Genomic DNA, 19,084 nt, shown 5'->3' on the forward strand with positions numbered 1-19,084 from the left:
TTTTAAAATGACCCTGAAATGTGAGGTACAAATGAAAGTACTAATTAAGTGAATAATAAACACAATTCCTCTTTGCATATTAGAATTTTGAGGCAGGAACATACTAAGGGTATGCCTAAGAAAACAGAGTAACTCTGTAATGGAAACAGAAACGATAACAAATTAGATATTGTTTCATGTATAGGTGACAATTCACAAAAATAAATCTTGAGACATTCAAAAAAATCAGTTAATATTTTATGTTTATTTTTGCTTCAAAGATACTTGTATTCAAAGTATTCAAATAACTAGTTGAGTACCTCTACCTGGTACTTTTTTTTCTCTACATTTTGTTATAAATGAAACTAAGCTATACTTCTTCAACTCCCTACCCCTCAAAAATATGGTTTGTGGGTTTTTTTGAACCACTAATAACACTTTCAACATCACAAAAAGTATATTGGTAGAACCAAGTAAAAGGTGTAATTTATTAACATAAATCTTTGAGTAAGTGTACTACCACAGACTATAGAAAGATATTGTCAATTGAAATCTAAAGCAGAGGATTAACAGCTTGATGACTTACTTGAAAAGTTCATTAGGAAAAGCCATATCCACAAGTGCTGAGAATGTCTAGAGCCCAGAACTGTGGTTCTCTTTCTAAGTACACCATTACCAAGTTCTGGGAATGCTATTTCAATAGCTTTGGCAATAATTATAATTTAGAGATGTGGGGTTTTAATTCCCAAGAGTTTAAAGCACCATTGTCCCTATGGCTTAAATTTTCCTTTCTGTGTACTGGGATGTAGAGATAATGACTTTGGGAGATAATGTCTCAGCACAGCTGAGACAGCACTAAACCACTAAGAAATCTGAGGTTACTAAATAGTGTCAAGGAGTTTTATCCATCTGTTTCACTCTGTTTTACAGAGTACTCCCAGACTAGAAGTTATAAATGGAATGAGGGGTGCCTGGGTGGCTCAGTTGGTTAAGCGTCTGCCTTCAGCTCAGGTCATGATCCTAGGGTCCTGGAATCAAGCCCTGCGTCAGGCTCCCTGCTCAGCAGGGAACCTGCTTCTCCCTCTTCCTCTCCCTCTGCCACTCCCCCTGCTTGTGCTCCCTCTCTAATAAATAAATAAAAGCTTAAAAAAAAAAAGTGGAACAGGAGCTCTTCAGCATTTAAACAATGTTTTGTATATTTGCATTTAGAATATACTACTAAATCCTTCATACCAAAGGACATGTTTTCTATTAAACATTTAAAATTTTCATTTATTTAATGTAAGTCCAATTGTATTAAAAACAAAACAAAAACAAGAAGCCCTATGTAACACCATAAACCAATCACAGCAAAAGAATGGATGAATTTCCAAATAATGGGGAGGTGCCTGGGTGGCTCAGTCAGTTAAGCACCCAACTCTTGATCTTGGCTTAGTTCTCAATCTCAGGGTTATGAGTTCAAGCCCCATGTTGGGTTCCATGAGAATAATGGTTTACTGTGGAAAGATCAGGAGATATAGAGTCAGCCTGAACTGGTCTTAAAACAGGGTATAGCTCAGGATAGAAAAACTGAACCCCTATATCCTTAGCTCTGAACTGGGAATAATGTCCACTGGGCCGTTGTCACAAATGACATGATTGATCATGCATCATAATCCACATCTGTTATTTATGTAGTGATTTGTGGACTGAGATAACTATAAAGTTTGTACTTTATGCAAGTATTCAGTTTAATATACTGTGTTAACAGAAATTTGAACTACGTTGTTAGGAAACTGGTGTTATGTAACTGAAACCCATGCATGCCAAAATGTGCAAGACTAGGACTATCTACTTTCATACTTTTTTTTCCTACTGGCCTTTACGCTATTGCCATGTTTAACTTTTATGTTATAAACCCCACAACATTGTTATGTTTGTATGAGTAGTCAATTATCTTTTAAAGGATTTAAATAATTTTTAAAACTCATATATTAACCCATGTTGTTTATCACTTCCAGTGCTCATCATTCCCTCATGTAAACCCATATTTTCATTTAATACCATTTTCTGCTTGGAAGACATCCTTTAGTATTTCTTGTAGTGCCAGTGATGAATTCTTTCAGATTTTATATGTCTGAAAGCAACTTTATCTCATGTTTGCCTTTGAAAGACATTTTGCTGGGTATAGAATTCTAGATAGGTTTTTTCCTTTCAGTGCTTTAAAGACGTTTCTCCATTGTCTTCTCAGATTGTTTCTGATGAAAATTCTGATGTTATATTCATCTTTGTCCCTTTGTTCTTTTTTATTGCTTTCATGATTTTATACTGGCTATGATGTGGCTTCATAGTTTTCTTAATATCTCTTGTGCTTGGAGTTCATTGAATTTCTTGGATTTGTGGGTTAGTAGTTTCCATAAGGTCTGAAAATTGTTAGGTCATTATTTCAAATATCCTGTATACTCTCCCCCCACTTCCTCCTTCAGACTCTAACCATACATTAGGCTACTTGAAATTGTTCCACAACTCACTGTTCTTCTCCTTAAATTTTTTTTCATTTTGAATAATCCCTATTGATATGTCAAGTTCACTAATTACTAATCTTCTACAATGTGTGAATTGCCATTAATCCTATATGATGTATTTTCACCTCAGACATTTTAGCTTTCATCTCTAAAAGTTTGAGTTTAGTCTTTTTAATATCCTGTTTCTACTTAACTTTTTTGAACACATTTAATAACTGTAGCTATTTTAATATCCTCACGTTAGTTTTAACATCTATATCAGATACAGGTTTCAATTGATCCTTCTTATAGGTTGTGTTTTTGCTTGAGTGCCTAGTTATCTTTAATTAGAGGGCAGTCATTGTTAATTTTATCTCATAGGTACTGGGCATTTTTGTTTTTCTAGAAGTATTTTTACACTTTGTTCTAGCATGCAGTTCTTCTGTGGGAATGGTTTGATCCTTTTTGACCTTGCTTTTGTGATTTGTTGGGTGGGCCCAGAGCAGTGCAACCTAGGGCAAATCATTCCCTACTACTCAGGCAAGTAACTACCCAGTGACCTTGGTTGGTAAGAACTGGCATTATTACTAGATGCTTGAGCACCAGACTCTGCTCCCTCTTAATCCCATCGGATGTCTCTTTCTCCAGCCTCCATTTCCTCACATATATGTGCTAATCAGTACTGAGTTTAATTATCAAAGGGGATCATCTGCAGATCTCTGGAGTTCAGTCTTCTCACAGGTACTCTGTCCTGTGAACTCTAGCTACCTTAGTCTCCCTAGTGTCTCAGCTCCATTTTCTCACTCATGATGTCTCCTGGGCTGTTCCTCAATTCTTCCTTGCATCATGGTCTGGAAACTCCCTCAAGGCAGTAAGCTGGGAAAATGGTAGGGCTCCCATTTGTTTGTTTCCTCATTCCCAGGTTCTCTTGAAATCCACTTTTCCAGGCAGTTTATTTGGTTCTTTCAGCAAGAAGTGTACATGCTGTCCTCATTATTTCGTCTTGGCTGGAAACAGAAGTTAGAGCTATCTTTAAGAAATTACCACTTCTTGAGTTTTTGTGTAATATAAGAATACCTGTAATTATCTGAAAACACTATTAAAATACTTTTCCTTTTCCCAACTACAATCTGTGTGAGCTTGGATTTAACAATAACATATCGTAACAAATTAAATGCAGAATACCACTCTTCCATATAGTGTGACTCTAACCAGAAACCCTGATTTTATTACTTGGATCAGAGTTTTACTAGCAGCCTGAGGTATGCCATTTCATCTTAGACTAGGCAATTAAGGTTTCCCTAATAGATTTTAAAACCAGAACACCCAGAATTTACTAAAATAGTGAGGTAAAATGAAGACATTTTAAATAGCTAACATTTTATGTATTTTTCTACTCTTTTGTTTAGTGGTTGAATGAAAAAGATCTCTATGTGGATTCATGTAATCAGTACACACCCACCTGCTCATGTACATATAAAGTATAGGAGTCATCTATAACAGCAACTGGGACTGTAAAAAAAATTCTCCTGAGCAATACAGTTAAGCTACAGAATTCTAGTGAGTTTTTTTGGCACACTTGCCTGAACTGTAACAATTCTTTCCTGTACATATAATTTCCACAGACAAGTGATTTTTATGAATAGTTTCCAAGAATGACAGTATACTCAATAGTTAAGATCACAGTATTTGAAATTAGACTGCTTGGGTTCAAACTTGAGCTCCAACTACTTTCTAATTGTGTGACCTTGAGAGTATCACTTAATATGCTTACTTCAGCTTTTTTTGTAAAATGGCGGTAAAAGTGTTATTTACATAGTTGTTTTGAGAAGCAAATTAGTTACGGTAATTTCTTAAAATCATGCATGGTAAATAAAACATTTATCAACTTATAGAACAGCGATTACCGTTTCTTTTCAACCCTCTTGGCTATTCGCCAATGAACACAATCTGAAATCTATCCCTAGATATACATAAAGTCTAAAGAAGGCACAACACAGGTTTGTTGTTTTTTGAGTCCCACAAGTGATTCTGATCATCACATTCCAGCAAGAACTGAAGATCATGGTTAGACTTTAGATAAATTGTCACTTAGACTAATCAGTATTAGGCTAAATTTTAATTGTTCCTAGAAACATTTTCTAATACTGAATAGCTCAGGGAATCAAAGTCAAATTGCTTTAAGTAGGGGAAGGCAGAACTCTGCCATCAGAATATATCTAAATTCATAAAATATTTAATAAGAAACCACTGAATATCAGTATTGGGTAGACAGAGATGAGTAAGGTGCCTCGATTCTCAGGAATGTAAAAGTTAGTGATATAAGCACTGTTTCCCAAGGTGTGGTACATGCCTGCATACAACTGACTGTGTAATAAGCAACCCAAGTTTTCCTGGGATCAGGGTTGCCTGGCTGCAGCAAGAAAGAGTAGTGATGGGGTGCCTGGCTCATTCGTTAAGCATCTGCCTTCGGCTCAGGTCATGGTCCCAGGGTCCTGGGATTCGAGCCCCACATCGGGCTCCCTGCTCGGCGGGAAGCCTCCTTCTCCCTCTCCCACTCCCCCTGCTTGTGTTCCCTCTCTCGCTGTGTCTCTGTCAAATAATTAAAATCTTAAAAAAAAAAAGAGAGAGAGAGAGAGAAAGAGTAGTGATAGATGGGCTCTATTCTGCAGTGGACTTTCCTGCAATCATGGCATTATTAATGTCAGTTTTCCACAGCCAGCCTGAGATGCATAAACAGTAGCCGAGCTTGAGCTGGAATAGAGCTGTCAGGCCTGCCAATTATTCCTCCTCTGTGTAGAAACACATTTCCTAAAGATTGGAAAAAGCCAACCTAGAGAAACTATATAGCCCTCTGTGTGTTCACTGAAGGGGCACTAACCCCTACTGTTTCCAATAATACCTAAAGGAAGAAGAAAGTGTTACACTGTTACTCTACTGTATAAATGAAAATATAATTGTCAGAGTGATATATCTCTATATAGTCATACCTTAAAATGCATTTAATTGTTTTGATATTATCATAGCTCTAAGACACCTGAGTAGTGGTGAATGCACTAATAGGTGTTTCGCATCTATACCTTTCATGAAGTCTCCCAAAGCCATGTAGGACAAATAAAGCATCCTTACTGCCCTTATGACCTCTGCTTAGATTTTCTGGCTTAGAGAATTCTAAACAGACAAAAAGAAAAAACAGAGTAATAGAGATGAACAAATTAGTGAAGTCAGAAAACTAATTAAGGGAAAATTAAATAGTTATAGGAAAACTAAAAAGAGAAAGATTCTCATTTTTATATTCTGGAATGAATTCTTTAATATACGAAACAATGAGCATTATTATTAAACAGTCCTTAATGTACTTTGAGTTACTATTTTTTTTTAGTTTTATACTATGAAATAATTAATGCTCCTACAAACAAGTTATTTTATATACTAATTAATACTCAGAAGAAAATGGTACAATTGTCTAGGTGTTCATTAGAATGAAAGCAATCATTCTAATTGCAGCACAGCTTTAACCTGCCTTGTGACTTTCAGAATAACAGTATTCATTTCTCACCCATACAATAAAGAAGTTGGACCAGATGATATCTAAAGGTTCTGACAGTTCTAAATGTTAATACTACTATATTATTTATATAGCCAGTCTACTTTCTTTTTTCTAAACTTCTTAAATCAGCATTTTCCCTAAAAAAAGTGGAAAGTTTCCAAAATACATCATGTTTTAGAAAACTAAAATTAAAATCTATTTCAGATTAGGAATTAAAAATAGTGATTTACTGACAAATAAACTGAAGTCATTTCCCACCAACCATGTTCCTAAAAATATGAAAGTATTTTTAAGATTCAGAAATGTATAAAAAACTTAGAAACAGTTACTGAAGGTAAAACTATAAAAAAAAAATCTTACTTAGTGAGTTGAAGCTTTGTATTAGGGAGTTATTACGATAAAAAAATTAGTAGATTACCTATTTTTGGATGATCCACAATATTTAAAAATATAATTACTTTACTCTGTATAATTCTACAACATAATCGCTAACTCTCCTGAATTTCCAAAACTTTTATGCAATTATTTTCACATACCTCTCCAAGGAAAGGTTTCAATGAATTGCAAACATTGATTTATTAAATAAAATATAAGTCCATAAAAAAAAAGAAGTCCATGCTTTATAAGTCAGCATTAAATTTCTCACAGAGAAATCAAGAAAAAATATTTCCTATCACAGATAGCTATTAACTGTCTTTGTTATGTCTTCCAACTAATATTTCATAAAAGAAATCAAGTTAAGTGGGAGCTGCCTTTACAGATGATGCCTGTGCTTTGGCCATTCTTCGAACCAGTGCTGCTTGTCTTTTTCTTTGAATTTCTTCAGGAGAATACTTTTTATTTTTCTCTTCTTCCTCTAAAAATTAAACAAAATATAGATATTACTTTTATAGACTGTAAAGTCATCCTGAATATGAGTTTTCGTTTTTACTTTTTTATTATCCAGACTTGCCATATTGGTATAACTATTTCACACTAAACTATTATATATGATATTCCACTTACAGATATAGTGCTCTAGCCAAAAGAAAATCAAACACTGATCCATCTGTCCTTATTTTATATACCTTTTCAAAATGTCATAAAGTTCATTTGATTAAACTGTATATTTTAACTTCCTAGCACATAATTCTTGGAATAAGGACATCTAATTTATATAATTCACAAATGAATATTTTTTAAAAACTGGGATTTTAAATGTTATATAAACTTTAGTAGAAAAGTAGTCAAAATATAATGAATTAAATACAAAATACCTCAAATAGTGTATTTTTACTGATAAGCTATATTAATATTCACACTAACTTTTTTCCTCTATAGAGCTCCAAGATTTTCATTTTAGCCATTGAGGAAAAATGTTTTAGAGTGATCTAGTGAAATCTATCATGACAATAAGCATATAATTCACTGTCAAATATTTTTATTTGGAGAATACATTTTATATAAGCATTAGAAAATTATTTCAAAAAGGAGAATATCTGAATAAAATCTTCAATTTGAATGTCTTTTTAAGTATACAGAAATGTGAAGCATTCTGACATATTCCTATGCAGCATATTTTAGTGTATACCTCAGGGATAATATACTATAAACAATGTGTTTTAAATTAATGAAAATAAGTTAAGTTTGATTTTAATATACATCCAATTATATCTAATCTATTAGAACTAAATACTAAGTTCTAATAAAATGAATTTAATTCCACAGTTTAGTCACTTCAAGCTAAAATATTAGATTATCTACATAATGCTAGTAAGAATCAAACTTTAAAATTAGCAAACGTATTTTCTCATTTAAAGGATGTTTTAAAATTAAGACCATCACCTTAAATCATATTTACATGACCTTCTATTGGTAAAACTGTTTATGTTGTAAAATCTGCCTCTCACAGAGTAAGAATCTGTAGTACTGTTGGCAGAGAAATATTATTTATACTACCATCTAGACAAAGGTTCAGGTTTTGTTATAAGACATTTCCCTTGTTAACTAAGGGAGATTATTTGTCCAAAATAAATTATCTGTCTCCCCTTCTTTCTTGGTATAATTGGAAATGGAAGACGGTGTTCAAGGTAAGAGGTAAATATTTTAGATAAACTCCCAGATTACTCTGATGTCTTATTTATTTCCTAAACTAATTATCTCACAGATTTGTAGCTATTTTTCCTTACACAAAGATGCTACAAGATACTTTATAATTAGCTTGACTAATATTTTAGTCTCAAAGCTGAGAAACAAAAACTCAGCACACACACACAACTGAATTGATCATAAGTTTGGAAGGAAAACAGGTTAATAATCCATGACAGCAGAAAAGCTCTCTAAAACTGGTTTTACAACTGGCTTGGTGATCATTCTTGGAAAATAATTTCAAATGATGTAAATAAAGTCACACTATGAAATTCTGATTTAGAGAGTCATCCATTTCTCTCATCAGTTCTTCCTTTAACTCAATCTTCAATAAAAATACATGGTAAAGTCTCAAACTATTACAAGGTACAAAGCAAGAGTGGCTCTTCTTAATCTTTAGCCTAGAGCAGAGGTCAGCAAAAAAGAAAAAAAAAAGATCTGTAAAGGGCCAGAAAGTAAATATATTAACATTTGAAGTTCATATGGTCTTTTGTTGCAACTGTTCAACTCTGTTACTGTAGCATGAAAACAGCCAGCCATGGACAATACAAATGATGTGACTGTGTTCAAATAAAACTTTGTTTAGGGACAATGAAATCTGAATTCTATGTAAGTTTCAAAGGTCATGAAATGTTACTCTTCTCCTGATTTTTTCAACTATTTAAGATGTGAAAACCATCTTAGCATGCTGGCTGTACAAAAACTGGCTATGGGCTGGATTTGGATAGGCCATGGTTTGCCAAACCCTGCCTTACAACAATGAGGTAGTTAAATGGATTTTGTTTCAGAGACATTCTCTGGAGAGCAGCTTGCTACATAACAAAGTAAAAGAAAGTAGAAACAACAGGCAATATCAAGAAGATTAATATTAATTAGAAGATTAGTACTATCAGTAGTAAACTTAAAAAAACTGATAAGATAAACTGAAAGAGGTAATAAAAAATAAAAATGCAGACAGGATAGTTTTGGGAAAAGTCAAATATTGCAGAGATGTAGTCATTTTTAATATAGTTATAACTATATGTAACTAAATTCATGTTGAGAGTATGGTCCAATTAATTACACTTATTTAAATATAAATTTAAATATTTTAAATTATTATAGATTGACCACAGTTTTTAAAGTTTCAAAATATCAAGGCTATAATGTAGGGAAATATTCATTGTCAATGTTGATAAGAATAAATTGATGTAACTTTTGGGGAAGATTTGGTGATATCCATCAAATTCAAAACATTCTCTTACATCAATTTTTCAATAATTAACAGATACAATCACAGGAGCATGGAGAAATTTATGTAGAAGTATATTCCCTGGAGGATTGTTTGTAATGCAAAAAAGGCAACCAAACTGGACTTTCCATCAATAGAGAAACAGTTAAATAAATCATGGTACGTCCATATAACAACATACTATGTAGTTATTAGAAGGCCTGAAGCAAAACTATATGAGTAACAGGAAAAGATAGCTATATTAAATGAAGGCAAAACCAAGTTGTCAAAGGGTAGGTACAGAGTACATAATTCCATCTGATTAAATAAATTTGTAGGTATACACACGTATACATACACACAAACATGCATGCACGCTTTTATATGCACAGAAAATACTGCATGATGTATTCCAAACTGTTAACTGTGGTTTCCCTGAGGAATGGCTGTGAGAAAAGAGAAATAGAGAATTTAATTTTTCACTTCAAAATATTGTTTTCTTTTTTTTTAAATAACCAGCATATTACTGTTACAAGTTAAAAAAAAAACGGGTGGGATCACTTAAATAGAAAAGTTGTAGCAATAATGCCAACAAAATCATCATCTAGAGTCTAAAAAGAAAACAATGATCTAATGCTAAAAGAAGCTAAAGACTCCCTCACCTTATTAGCATTAATCTACATAATAGATAAGAATCCTAATGTCAGCCCCAAGTAAGGAAGACTGATTAAGAAAATCAATAATTACAAGCTAGCATCGTAAATGCTATAACAGAAGTTAACACTGGGTATTGGAGAAACCCAGAGAAAGTGAAGCTAAATTATCTGGGTGGACAGAAACATATTGTGTTTTAAAGGACAAATGGAAAATGGCCAGGCAGATCTGGTATATGCAATGTGGGGGCACTGTGTTTCTGGTGAAGGAAACAGCATCTGTAAAAACATGAGGCTGTGAGAAAGAACTGGGCATTAAGATGTACAAGTAGTTATGCCAGACACAGTCCCTTTAAAAAAAAAACATTACAATATCAGTGAGTAACAGATTTTTCACATTATATTGCATGATACTCATTCAAATAGTTAACTAAACATCTTCTAAGTGGCAGATACTGTGGTATGCCTAGGTATTCACAGATGGGACAGACAATAATCAATACTTGCTTGCAAATTGTGATAAAAGAAACTGAAGGAATACGAGAGATGATGGAAAATAACAAAGAAAGACCTATTTATAGGTTGTTTAAGGAAGGTCTCTATGATGAAGTCATACTTAAAATGAGACCTAAGGATAAAAAAGCACCAACCAAAAGACGGGAATGGGGCTGTCAAATGCTGGGAAGTAGTAGTTTTAGTTAGGAATAGCACAGTCAGATCTCCTGAACTAGGAAAGAAACTATTGTTTGAGGAACCGAAAAGATAGCTAGTGTAGTTGAAGCTTAGTAGGTGAGATAAAAAAGCAGACAGACAGGCTAAGGAGTGATCATCCAGGGCCGTATAAATCAGCGTAGAGTTGGAATTTTATTTGAAAAATGATGGGCCATCATTGAAGGCTTGGTTAAGCACAGGAATGCCATGTTTGCCTGTTTGTTTTTTAAAAGATTATCCTACTGTTTGGAGACTAGAATTGAAAAGGGACAGATAAAAGAACTACAATCTAGTCAAAAAATGTTGGCTTGGATAAGGGTGGTAGCAATTAAGAGTGAGAAAAATGGACCGTTTTGAGATGTATTTTTTTTTCTGAGGTAGAAACAACGGCACTTGATAGAATTGTGGGAGAGGAATCAGAAGAATCAAAGATGACAGGTTGTACTTAGTAAATTACAGTTCTAACCATCACAACTAACAGAGTTTTATATCAGATATTATAGTAGCAAATGTGTTTAATTAGAATGCTCTGAATTTTCAGTATCGTTCACCTCAATGTTCTGCTAAACATAGGAATAAGATTATTCAAGTTTTAAAACAATGAGATATTTAGTAAACACAATCTCACAGCAATATATCTACCTAAAGTACAATTTTCTAGGAAACAATTCAGAAAACATTCAACAAATATTTATTGAGTACCTACCATATGCTAGTCACTGTATTAAAAACTAAGAATCTAATGCAGTCTTCTGAAAACATAAATCACCCACCCTTTATATATTAGAGCATAATTATTTTTAAGAGTCACTTTAAGAATTCTAGTTAAATATGATTTTGTAAATTGTTACACAAATTCAATATAACAAATAACTAGTTTAGCTACTTTCCCAGGTGATAATTTTCAAAGATTTTCAAATTTTTATACATACCTTTTGAAGGTTGTTCCATAGATTCAGAACGTTTCACCAAAGATTGCTGTTGAACAGTCTTCCCACAAAATGGGTTGACAGTTTTATTTTTCTCCAAACCCTGTGTAATTTTGGTATCAGAAATACTTGCTGGTATACAATTTTGATTGAACTGGGAAAGAATCTGAGAATTTTTCACCTTTGTAAATGTATACTTAGGAAATCTAACTGGTCTGTTAAGGTCACTCTTAGCTCCATCTGTTATGTTCCTATGGGATAGATGCTGAGTACTTAATTTCTTCTTACAAGTAGCAGTTTCTATATTCCTATGATCTGAACTCACATTCAAACTTGAATTCCCTGTGAGAACTGATTCAGTACTATTCACTTGTATTGGAACATCAGTGTTATTCCAGGAATAATGTAGATTATTGATCTGACAATTTGAGTTCTTAGAGTATATTGTTAAATTAGTCGTAGCACCTAAAAAGCTTGGAGAATTTCCACAAATTTCTTTTTCCATCTTCACTGGTTTATTTAATTGTGAGCTATTTGTGAAAGATGTATACCCTGAAATGCTGCTCAGATTCAAATGCTTCGATTGCACCAACCGACTTTCTTTAGATGTAGTAAACATGTTTTTGGCTCCATGTTTGGAACTATTATTGATCTCAAGTTTACCTTCTGGTATCTTACTGTCCTTTCTAATGTCTTGTTGCTGAGTTAGTCTTTCAATATCATCACATGCTTGGTATAATAAATCATCATCTACATCATCTGCTTCCCAGGTATTCTCTAATTGATGACATGCTTTAACAACTTCATTGGCAAATGATGGATCATTCCAGTCATCAAAGAAAGAACCTAACTTTGATGTATTAGTCTGATTTGGATTATAAACACTGGTTTTATTGCCCAAAGTTGCAGAGCCAAAATGATCTATATTAGCAGGTGCTTTAAAAGACTGATTATAAATGAACTTATTTTTTTGTTCATTAGAATATCCTGTGTTCAAAGTTGACTTCTCAGAAATATTTACATTAGAAGTAAATTTAGTGTGCATATCTTCTTTTACTTTTGTCAGATTAGACGCAACTGTACAGTCTTGAATTTTGTCTTGAACAACAGTTTTACTGAAAGATTTCTCAAATTTCATTTTATTTCCAGTGGATGGTAATTTGCTTGGTTTATCATTTGGATTTAGTGAAAACCCGTATTTTCCAGAATCTATTAATTCCTTGTTATATGTCTTTGAAGGGAGATCCTGTAAAATTTTTGAATCCCTTACCCTGGTATCTAGACTTGTATTCATTCTTGACTTATTTTTATCATTTTTATTGTTAAAATTATAAATTTCCTTTTGATCAGCAATCTGGGCTGTTCTAGGAGCAGGGAAAAGTTCACACATTTTGACATTTTGCATAACAAAAGGTTCATTACTTAGTAAGTTTTCCCAATCATCCTCAAAATCACTGGTAGTAAATGCATCAAGGTGTTTATGAAAAGCTTCTGGCTTCTCAGTATAAGAAGTCACACATGATTTTGTCATTCCAGGAGTGTCCACTTGACAAAAAAGTGATCCTGGGGTTTTATCTGGCAGTTTTTCAGGGACCAGAATTTCATTCATAATGATTTTCTCCTCTTTTAAAGCGCTTTTCTTTCCAAAGGTGGTATTACTTGTGTTCAAAAAAACATCTGGCAAATCTTGGCTGAACTGTCCGCTACATTTCTGAGTAGAGCCATCAAAAATGGCATTAAAGGCTGCTTCAGCATTTTGGTCAAATGGCTTCTGACTGCTATTTTGATCATTTACCACACACATTTTGGTGTTTTCTTTCATTGGCTTCTTTATTATAGAATTATCTATTTCAGGAACTATATCATGTAATAACTGCATTTGTACATTATCTTTATAATTGCTTAAAGTCTCTGCTTCTGCAGTTGTCTGCATAAAATCATGATTTCTTTTGTTTTGCTCTTGAATCACATCTAACTCTTCCATATTTTTATCAAATTGCTTAGCCAATTTCATAAGTTCTTCCTCTCGATTTTGTGTTTTTAACCTATTGAAAAAATTTTAGAAATTATAACTAAGAAAACTTCTAAGTCATTATAAATATTCAATTGTTATTAAGCATATTTTTAATATATTAAAACTCAAAATTTTAACACAATTAAGTCTAAAATTTTACATGTCAAAACTAAAAAATATAATTTATAGCCATTTTGATATATTTACAAAACCAAAACAGAATATTAAAAATATTCACTCCACTGAATCTCAGGAAAATTGTAAAGTTTGAACTTACTTTGTGCAGCTTATTTTTGCTCTTGATTTTCCTTTTGCTACACTAGGAGTACAAGGAATAGCAGTGGCACCAATCCACATGCCAAGCATGGAGTTTGTTGTTGGTTTTTCATCCTTTGGCAGAAGGGGAGAAAAAAAGAAATTTACATAACAAAAAAAAAAGAAAAGAAAAAACTTTAACTACACTGAATTATTTTCCTAAAGCAAAAAATTCTGGTAGGGTGATAGTTACTACACAAATTCCAGAATAATGAGAAGTTGGAGGATGGCAATAACAAGCTATAAGAAGTGATCCTTTTACGTTTCAGGAAGTGAAAACATTCAGAATTGGTAATTTCTTATTTTCTAAAAAATTAAGTTTTAAGAATTTAATTAACAAATGCATATTCAACAGTAAAAGCACAGTTTTTTTCTTCCCCAAGAGAAAACTGACTTATTAAGAATAGAGAGAGATACATATGGAATTCTTTCTATATCACCTGATTCTCCAAATTTTCCCTATCCCCACTATAATCTTTATCTAAAGTTGGACAATCCATGTTAACCTGAACTGGGAACCCTTAAAATTAAACTCAGGACTGAGTCAAGTGCAAGGTTAGAACTGATGCTAAGATTAAGGCAGGGATAAGAACAAAAATAAGTAGAGAAAGCAGAAAAAGAAGTTTAACCACTGTTAAGGAAAAGAAAGGGTCATTTTAATCCTGGATATTTTTGCTACTCCCTTCAGTCAGCTGATCATGCAAAAAAATTAGAAAATGAGTTTATTCATTAGTTACAAACGAACAAATCAAATGGTTTAACCATTTTCCACTCTATTTTTGTACTTAGAATATAATACTTAGAATGAACATAAATAACTATCACACAAGCTAAAAATAATCTTATCACTAGGTTATAGGATACTTGAAAGCATGGACTGATCTTATGATCAGCACCCAGAAAAATACTAGGCATGAAGAAGCTATCAGTTTATATTTACTAGGTTTAGATGAAAATATCTCTACAACTTGATACTTTAAAATCCTCATTCAGCAAGCAGTTTTCTTAGATGTCCAGTTGAACCTAGATTTTAGCTTCACAAAATACTCCAGTAATCAATAATTTTATGTTCAGACTTGATATATATTTTCACTTTTGTTTCAACAACAACCTTGAATTTAGGGAAAATATTCTTAATGATTTAACTATGGACCCTTTGTCCATTTATCAAGTATTTTTAAATTCATTCAATTTTTAGAGAATAAAGGTATGACAACTTTATATGTCCAATTTTATATATACAAGGGTCCTATGTATGTTTTTATACTATTTGTGTTAAATTTTAAAAATGTCTTCAATAATTGCATAATTTATTGATTTCCAACTACAATCCAGGTGTTATATAAAGAATCTGCACACATTACTTCATTTAGTCCTAAAGAGTATTCTGTGTAGAGTTGTATAAAAATGATGAAAAAATACACATCCTCAAATAAATAACACTATATGAAAAGTATCCCTCAAAAAAGTGAAACGATTGTCCAGGGAAAATGGAAGTGAATATTTGGCGGGGGGGGGGGGGGAGAATTGCCATCTTTGAAAATATCAAGGTGACTTAAATAACTACTTGAGGAGGTAACTCACCTAAAAATAAAAAGCATGAACATGTCATTCTGAGAACATGACAATCTTACACTACAAGATTTACATGCTTTAAAAGTGCTTAGTTGAAAAGAGTAACATTTAAAAGCAACCAATTTCACTGTATTTTTTCTTATATACAAGTTACCACTTGTATATTGTTGCTATTTCTTTATGTGAGCTATTATTTCCAGCCCACTTAGGTAAAGGGTCCAGTAATTTACTCAACTATCTTTTTATCACTATTTAAGCTGGCCAGTCCAAACACATTTTATTATGCTTCTTTCATGTGAAACCCACAATTAATGAAGATCTATTGTTAACTTATGAAGTAAATAGTATTATGGCATAAAAGCTATTTAACTAATGAACCGAATGTAAAATAAATTTCTATGACACGCCAAACATGGAATGTAAAGCTAGTAGCAACAGAGTTGTTTTGACTGTGCTGATTGTAATTTTGGATATTTTATAGCCACTAAGAAAAACTTTATTTCCTGTCTCCTCCACTTGGATGATGGTAATTCCTTGTAACCACAGTTTGGAACAATGCCATCTATTGTTTATGGTGAACATATAGTCACTATCCAACGGTGTATCAAGGAAAAATCCCATACTTCCTACAGAAAGGACACTGAGCAAAAATTAGATGTTTTCTGAATTTAAATACTGTTAAATAAAAAGAGAGAGGACAGTAAAGAGGTTCAGAATACAGGCTGCCTTAAACTTGTATATCTATTCCATTCAAGCAGTACAGGAACTGAAATAGAGAAACTTTTGAAGATGGTTCTATGACAGCAAATAATTTAATTATCATAATGAACTTTAAAATAACCTTACATTTATAGTGCTTATGTTTACAAAGAATTTTTATCTAATTTAATCCTCATAATAGTCCAATGGAGATAGCAAGACAAGTAATTCTGGTTTATGGCTGAATGAACTAAAGTTCTGAGAGCTTAAGTGACTTGCTTATGGTCACCCAATATAGGAGGTAGACTGAGAACTAACTTCAAATTCAGTGTTCTTTCCACTTTGATGAGTATTTCTAAATGATCATATTAGTCCACAAGTATTAAGAAGAGCAGTTTCAATGGGGAAAAATTGTGCTATTGACAGTAAACAAATACCAATCACAAAAAACTTTAAAAAGTTTAAATTTTTATTGTCTGATTCTATCATTTTAGTAACTTTAAAACTAATGCCATATATTGTTAAACAACATTAAACACAAAATAAACACAAAGCTCTAGTCAAAATTCATTACTCTAAAAAATTAAAATATAAGATATATGCTTAGGAAAATATATATTGCCAATTATACATTATGTTCCTTTTTTCAAAACATACATTTCAGTCGTACAAAAGGTAAAAGTAACCTTTGGTGCTCTATTTTCAGAAAAGAGAATTGTAAAAGACAACATTTTTCAAACATGGGCCTAGTGGCACAGTTTTCACAGTTCTAAAATAAATTATAAAACTAGTGATATTTACCTGAGGAGCAATACGGTTAACAATATGTGAGATTTCATCACTATCTGTGGTGTAAATCTGTTTTTTTCTTCCTTTACCTAAAGAACAAAGACATTCCTATAAATGGTAAACAACAAACTTAATTTTTAAAAATAGGAGTCACTTTGTAGAAAACAATATTAATTAGCATGGCTTAGATCACTATGCACTGACATCACATGCGTACCATACCAATCACATAAGATTTCTCAAAAAACATCTGTTGTATAAAAGTTCTGTTATTACCCTACTGAAATTCTATAGTTAAATCCTAATCATTTGCCAAATATTTACCCAGATAAAAATATTAATTAATAATAAATTACCTAACTGTTTTGTCATTGGAGAATTTTGATCCCAAAAGATATCATTTTGTCCATCTGGATCATTAGGAGAACTGAAGGTAGATGACAATAAATCCATTTTCAGCACTCTCTTTGGTGTTTCATATCTTTCTACATAAAATAAGATTAAAAAACAATTGTTGCATTGTAAAGCATAACTTTACTTCCTAATACCCCAATGTCACATATGCTTTAGATTACTTTTTATAGTCCAATTATAAAATTTTCTCCCAGAGATGATATTACTTTAATAACAACTGAAATGTTTCACATAAAAATCCTTGTAATACTTCACAAATTTGACACTGTAAATAGCAAGTATTTTAAGATAACTCAGTAGCTCTATGAATGTATACTACTGTGTAATCTAGTCACTCCATTCATTACCACTGGAACTTGGAGGCTTTGGGAACCGCCTGTAATTTATAGATACATTTCGAAAATCAAAAAGCTCCCAGCAGAAACTTCAGGAAAAGTCTGTTTAGCTCCCTTTCATTAACTCTATCCAACTTACACTAATTACTTCAAAAAGCTTTAGCGACCCATTTCCTGTGAAGTTTTGTCCACTATCAATTTTAAATTTCTTACAGACATTTGTTTTTGTTCATTCCAGAATTGCCTTATGGGAGTAAACTAAAGACAAGGTAACAAAAGTCGTATTTTAAGAACACACTTTAAGAAAGAGCTTTTGTGTGAATTTCAGTTCCTACCAGGATTTACTGGAAATCTTAAAAAAAAATAGAACACCAAAAATTGACCAGAATGAAATATTCAGGGGCCCTTAGTTTCCTACTTTGAGGGACATCATACACAGGAACTTCCGGTTTATTCATAATGAAGTGAGACATCACCCAGACTCTTAAGGATGATAGAGATAGCGATAGCTGTTTATATGATCCCTTCACTAAAGCAAGTCAGGGCAAAAAGTTTGGGGGGGGCGGGGAACAATTCCCATGGAAATAAAGTGAAGGCAACAGGTTATCAGCTTTCCCTGCTCTGCCACTGCGGAAGACTGGAGGAGCAGTCTAGAAATAGCCGCCCTCCTTCCCTCAAACAGGTAAATCACAGGGCCTATCCTTATAGCAGGGGCAACAAGTGGGTGGTCAAACAGAACGTGGCAGAGCTCAAATTCGGAGACTAAAACCATGGGGGTAGTGGCGTCGTGTTCCTTTCGGACTCACGAGGGAAGAAGCCCAGAGAAAGAAAACACTAAAACTCCACCCCCCACCCGCACCCTAGGATCGCCCATTGCAAGCGGGGCTGTGGGGCTGCAGCGCTTAAGCCCGGAAAGGCCGCGTTGCCGACGTCTCACCCTCGGGGTTACTTTTACTGCACGAAGCGGCTGCTGGAGGCTGCTCTTGTTGCGACACGGGCCGGGGAGACGTCTCTCCGGCCCTGCGGGGCCCTGAACCGCGGGCCGACCTCAGCCGCCTCTTCCCTGGCTCGACCATCGAGCTGCATTCCTCAGCCGCCGCCGCTTTGCGCGGCGTGTTCTTCAGGCCAGGGCTGTCCCCATGTTTCCTTCGCCGACTCATTGCCTACAGCCCCCCTCCGCCAGCCCCTTCTCCTTTCACATTTTGCAACGGGAGTAGTAAGGCAACGAAACTACAAGCGGGACTCGGCGCCAACCGCCGCCGCCATTTTGGCCGGTAGGACGCTCGAACGAGGCAGCCGCT

At 33.6% G+C, this 19,084-nt stretch overlaps 1 protein-coding gene and 1 long non-coding RNA gene across 3 annotated transcripts in view; one reads left to right on the plus strand and one right to left on the minus strand.

Moving 5' to 3' along the window:
* The window catches only part of LOC148163537 (uncharacterized), a 129,350-nt gene that overhangs the window by 46,379 nt on the left and 63,887 nt on the right, over positions 1–19,084 (plus strand). The gene's annotated exons all lie outside the window — the stretch shown is intronic.
* ETAA1 (ETAA1 activator of ATR kinase) lies at positions 5,786–19,050 on the minus strand. 2 transcript variants are annotated; one of them, XM_028116296.2, is made up of 6 exons: positions 18,721–19,050; positions 17,391–17,519; positions 17,047–17,123; positions 13,934–14,046; positions 11,646–13,687; positions 5,786–6,868 (listed from the first exon to the last, which is right to left on the minus strand). In XM_028116296.2, exons 1-6 carry the CDS (start codon positions 18,941–18,943, stop codon positions 6,750–6,752), a joined length of 2,703 nt encoding a protein of 900 aa, XP_027972097.1. In that variant the 5' UTR covers positions 18,944–19,050; the 3' UTR covers positions 5,786–6,749. The 2 variants fall into 2 exon arrangements, with proteins under 2 accessions (XP_027972097.1, XP_027972098.1); XM_028116297.2 differs by lacking the exon at positions 5,786–6,868 and adding an exon at positions 9,235–9,795.

The sequence above is a fragment of the Eumetopias jubatus genome, unplaced genomic scaffold (genome assembly GCF_037043125.1).
Source record: "Eumetopias jubatus isolate StellerSeaLion01/CBP00866 unplaced genomic scaffold, mEumJub1_p1.0 scaffold_9, whole genome shotgun sequence".
Taxonomy (NCBI): Eukaryota; Metazoa; Chordata; class Mammalia; order Carnivora; family Otariidae; genus Eumetopias; species Eumetopias jubatus.

What these genes read in the sequence shown, in the direction of transcription:
- ETAA1 (XM_028116296.2), bottom strand. Translation starts at nt 18,943, where the DNA reads ATGAGTCGGCGAAGGAAACATGGGGACAGCCCTGGCCTGAAGAACACG. An exon ending in TCCAATGACAAAACAGTTAG is followed by an intron (nt 17,124 to 17,390) that starts GTAATTTATTAT and finishes TTTGTTCTTTAG; the next exon opens with GTAAAGGAAGAAAAAAACAG. An exon ending in GCAAAAATAAGCTGCACAAA is followed by an intron (nt 13,688 to 13,933) that starts GTAAGTTCAAAC and finishes TTTTTTCAATAG; the next exon opens with GTTAAAAACACAAAATCGAG.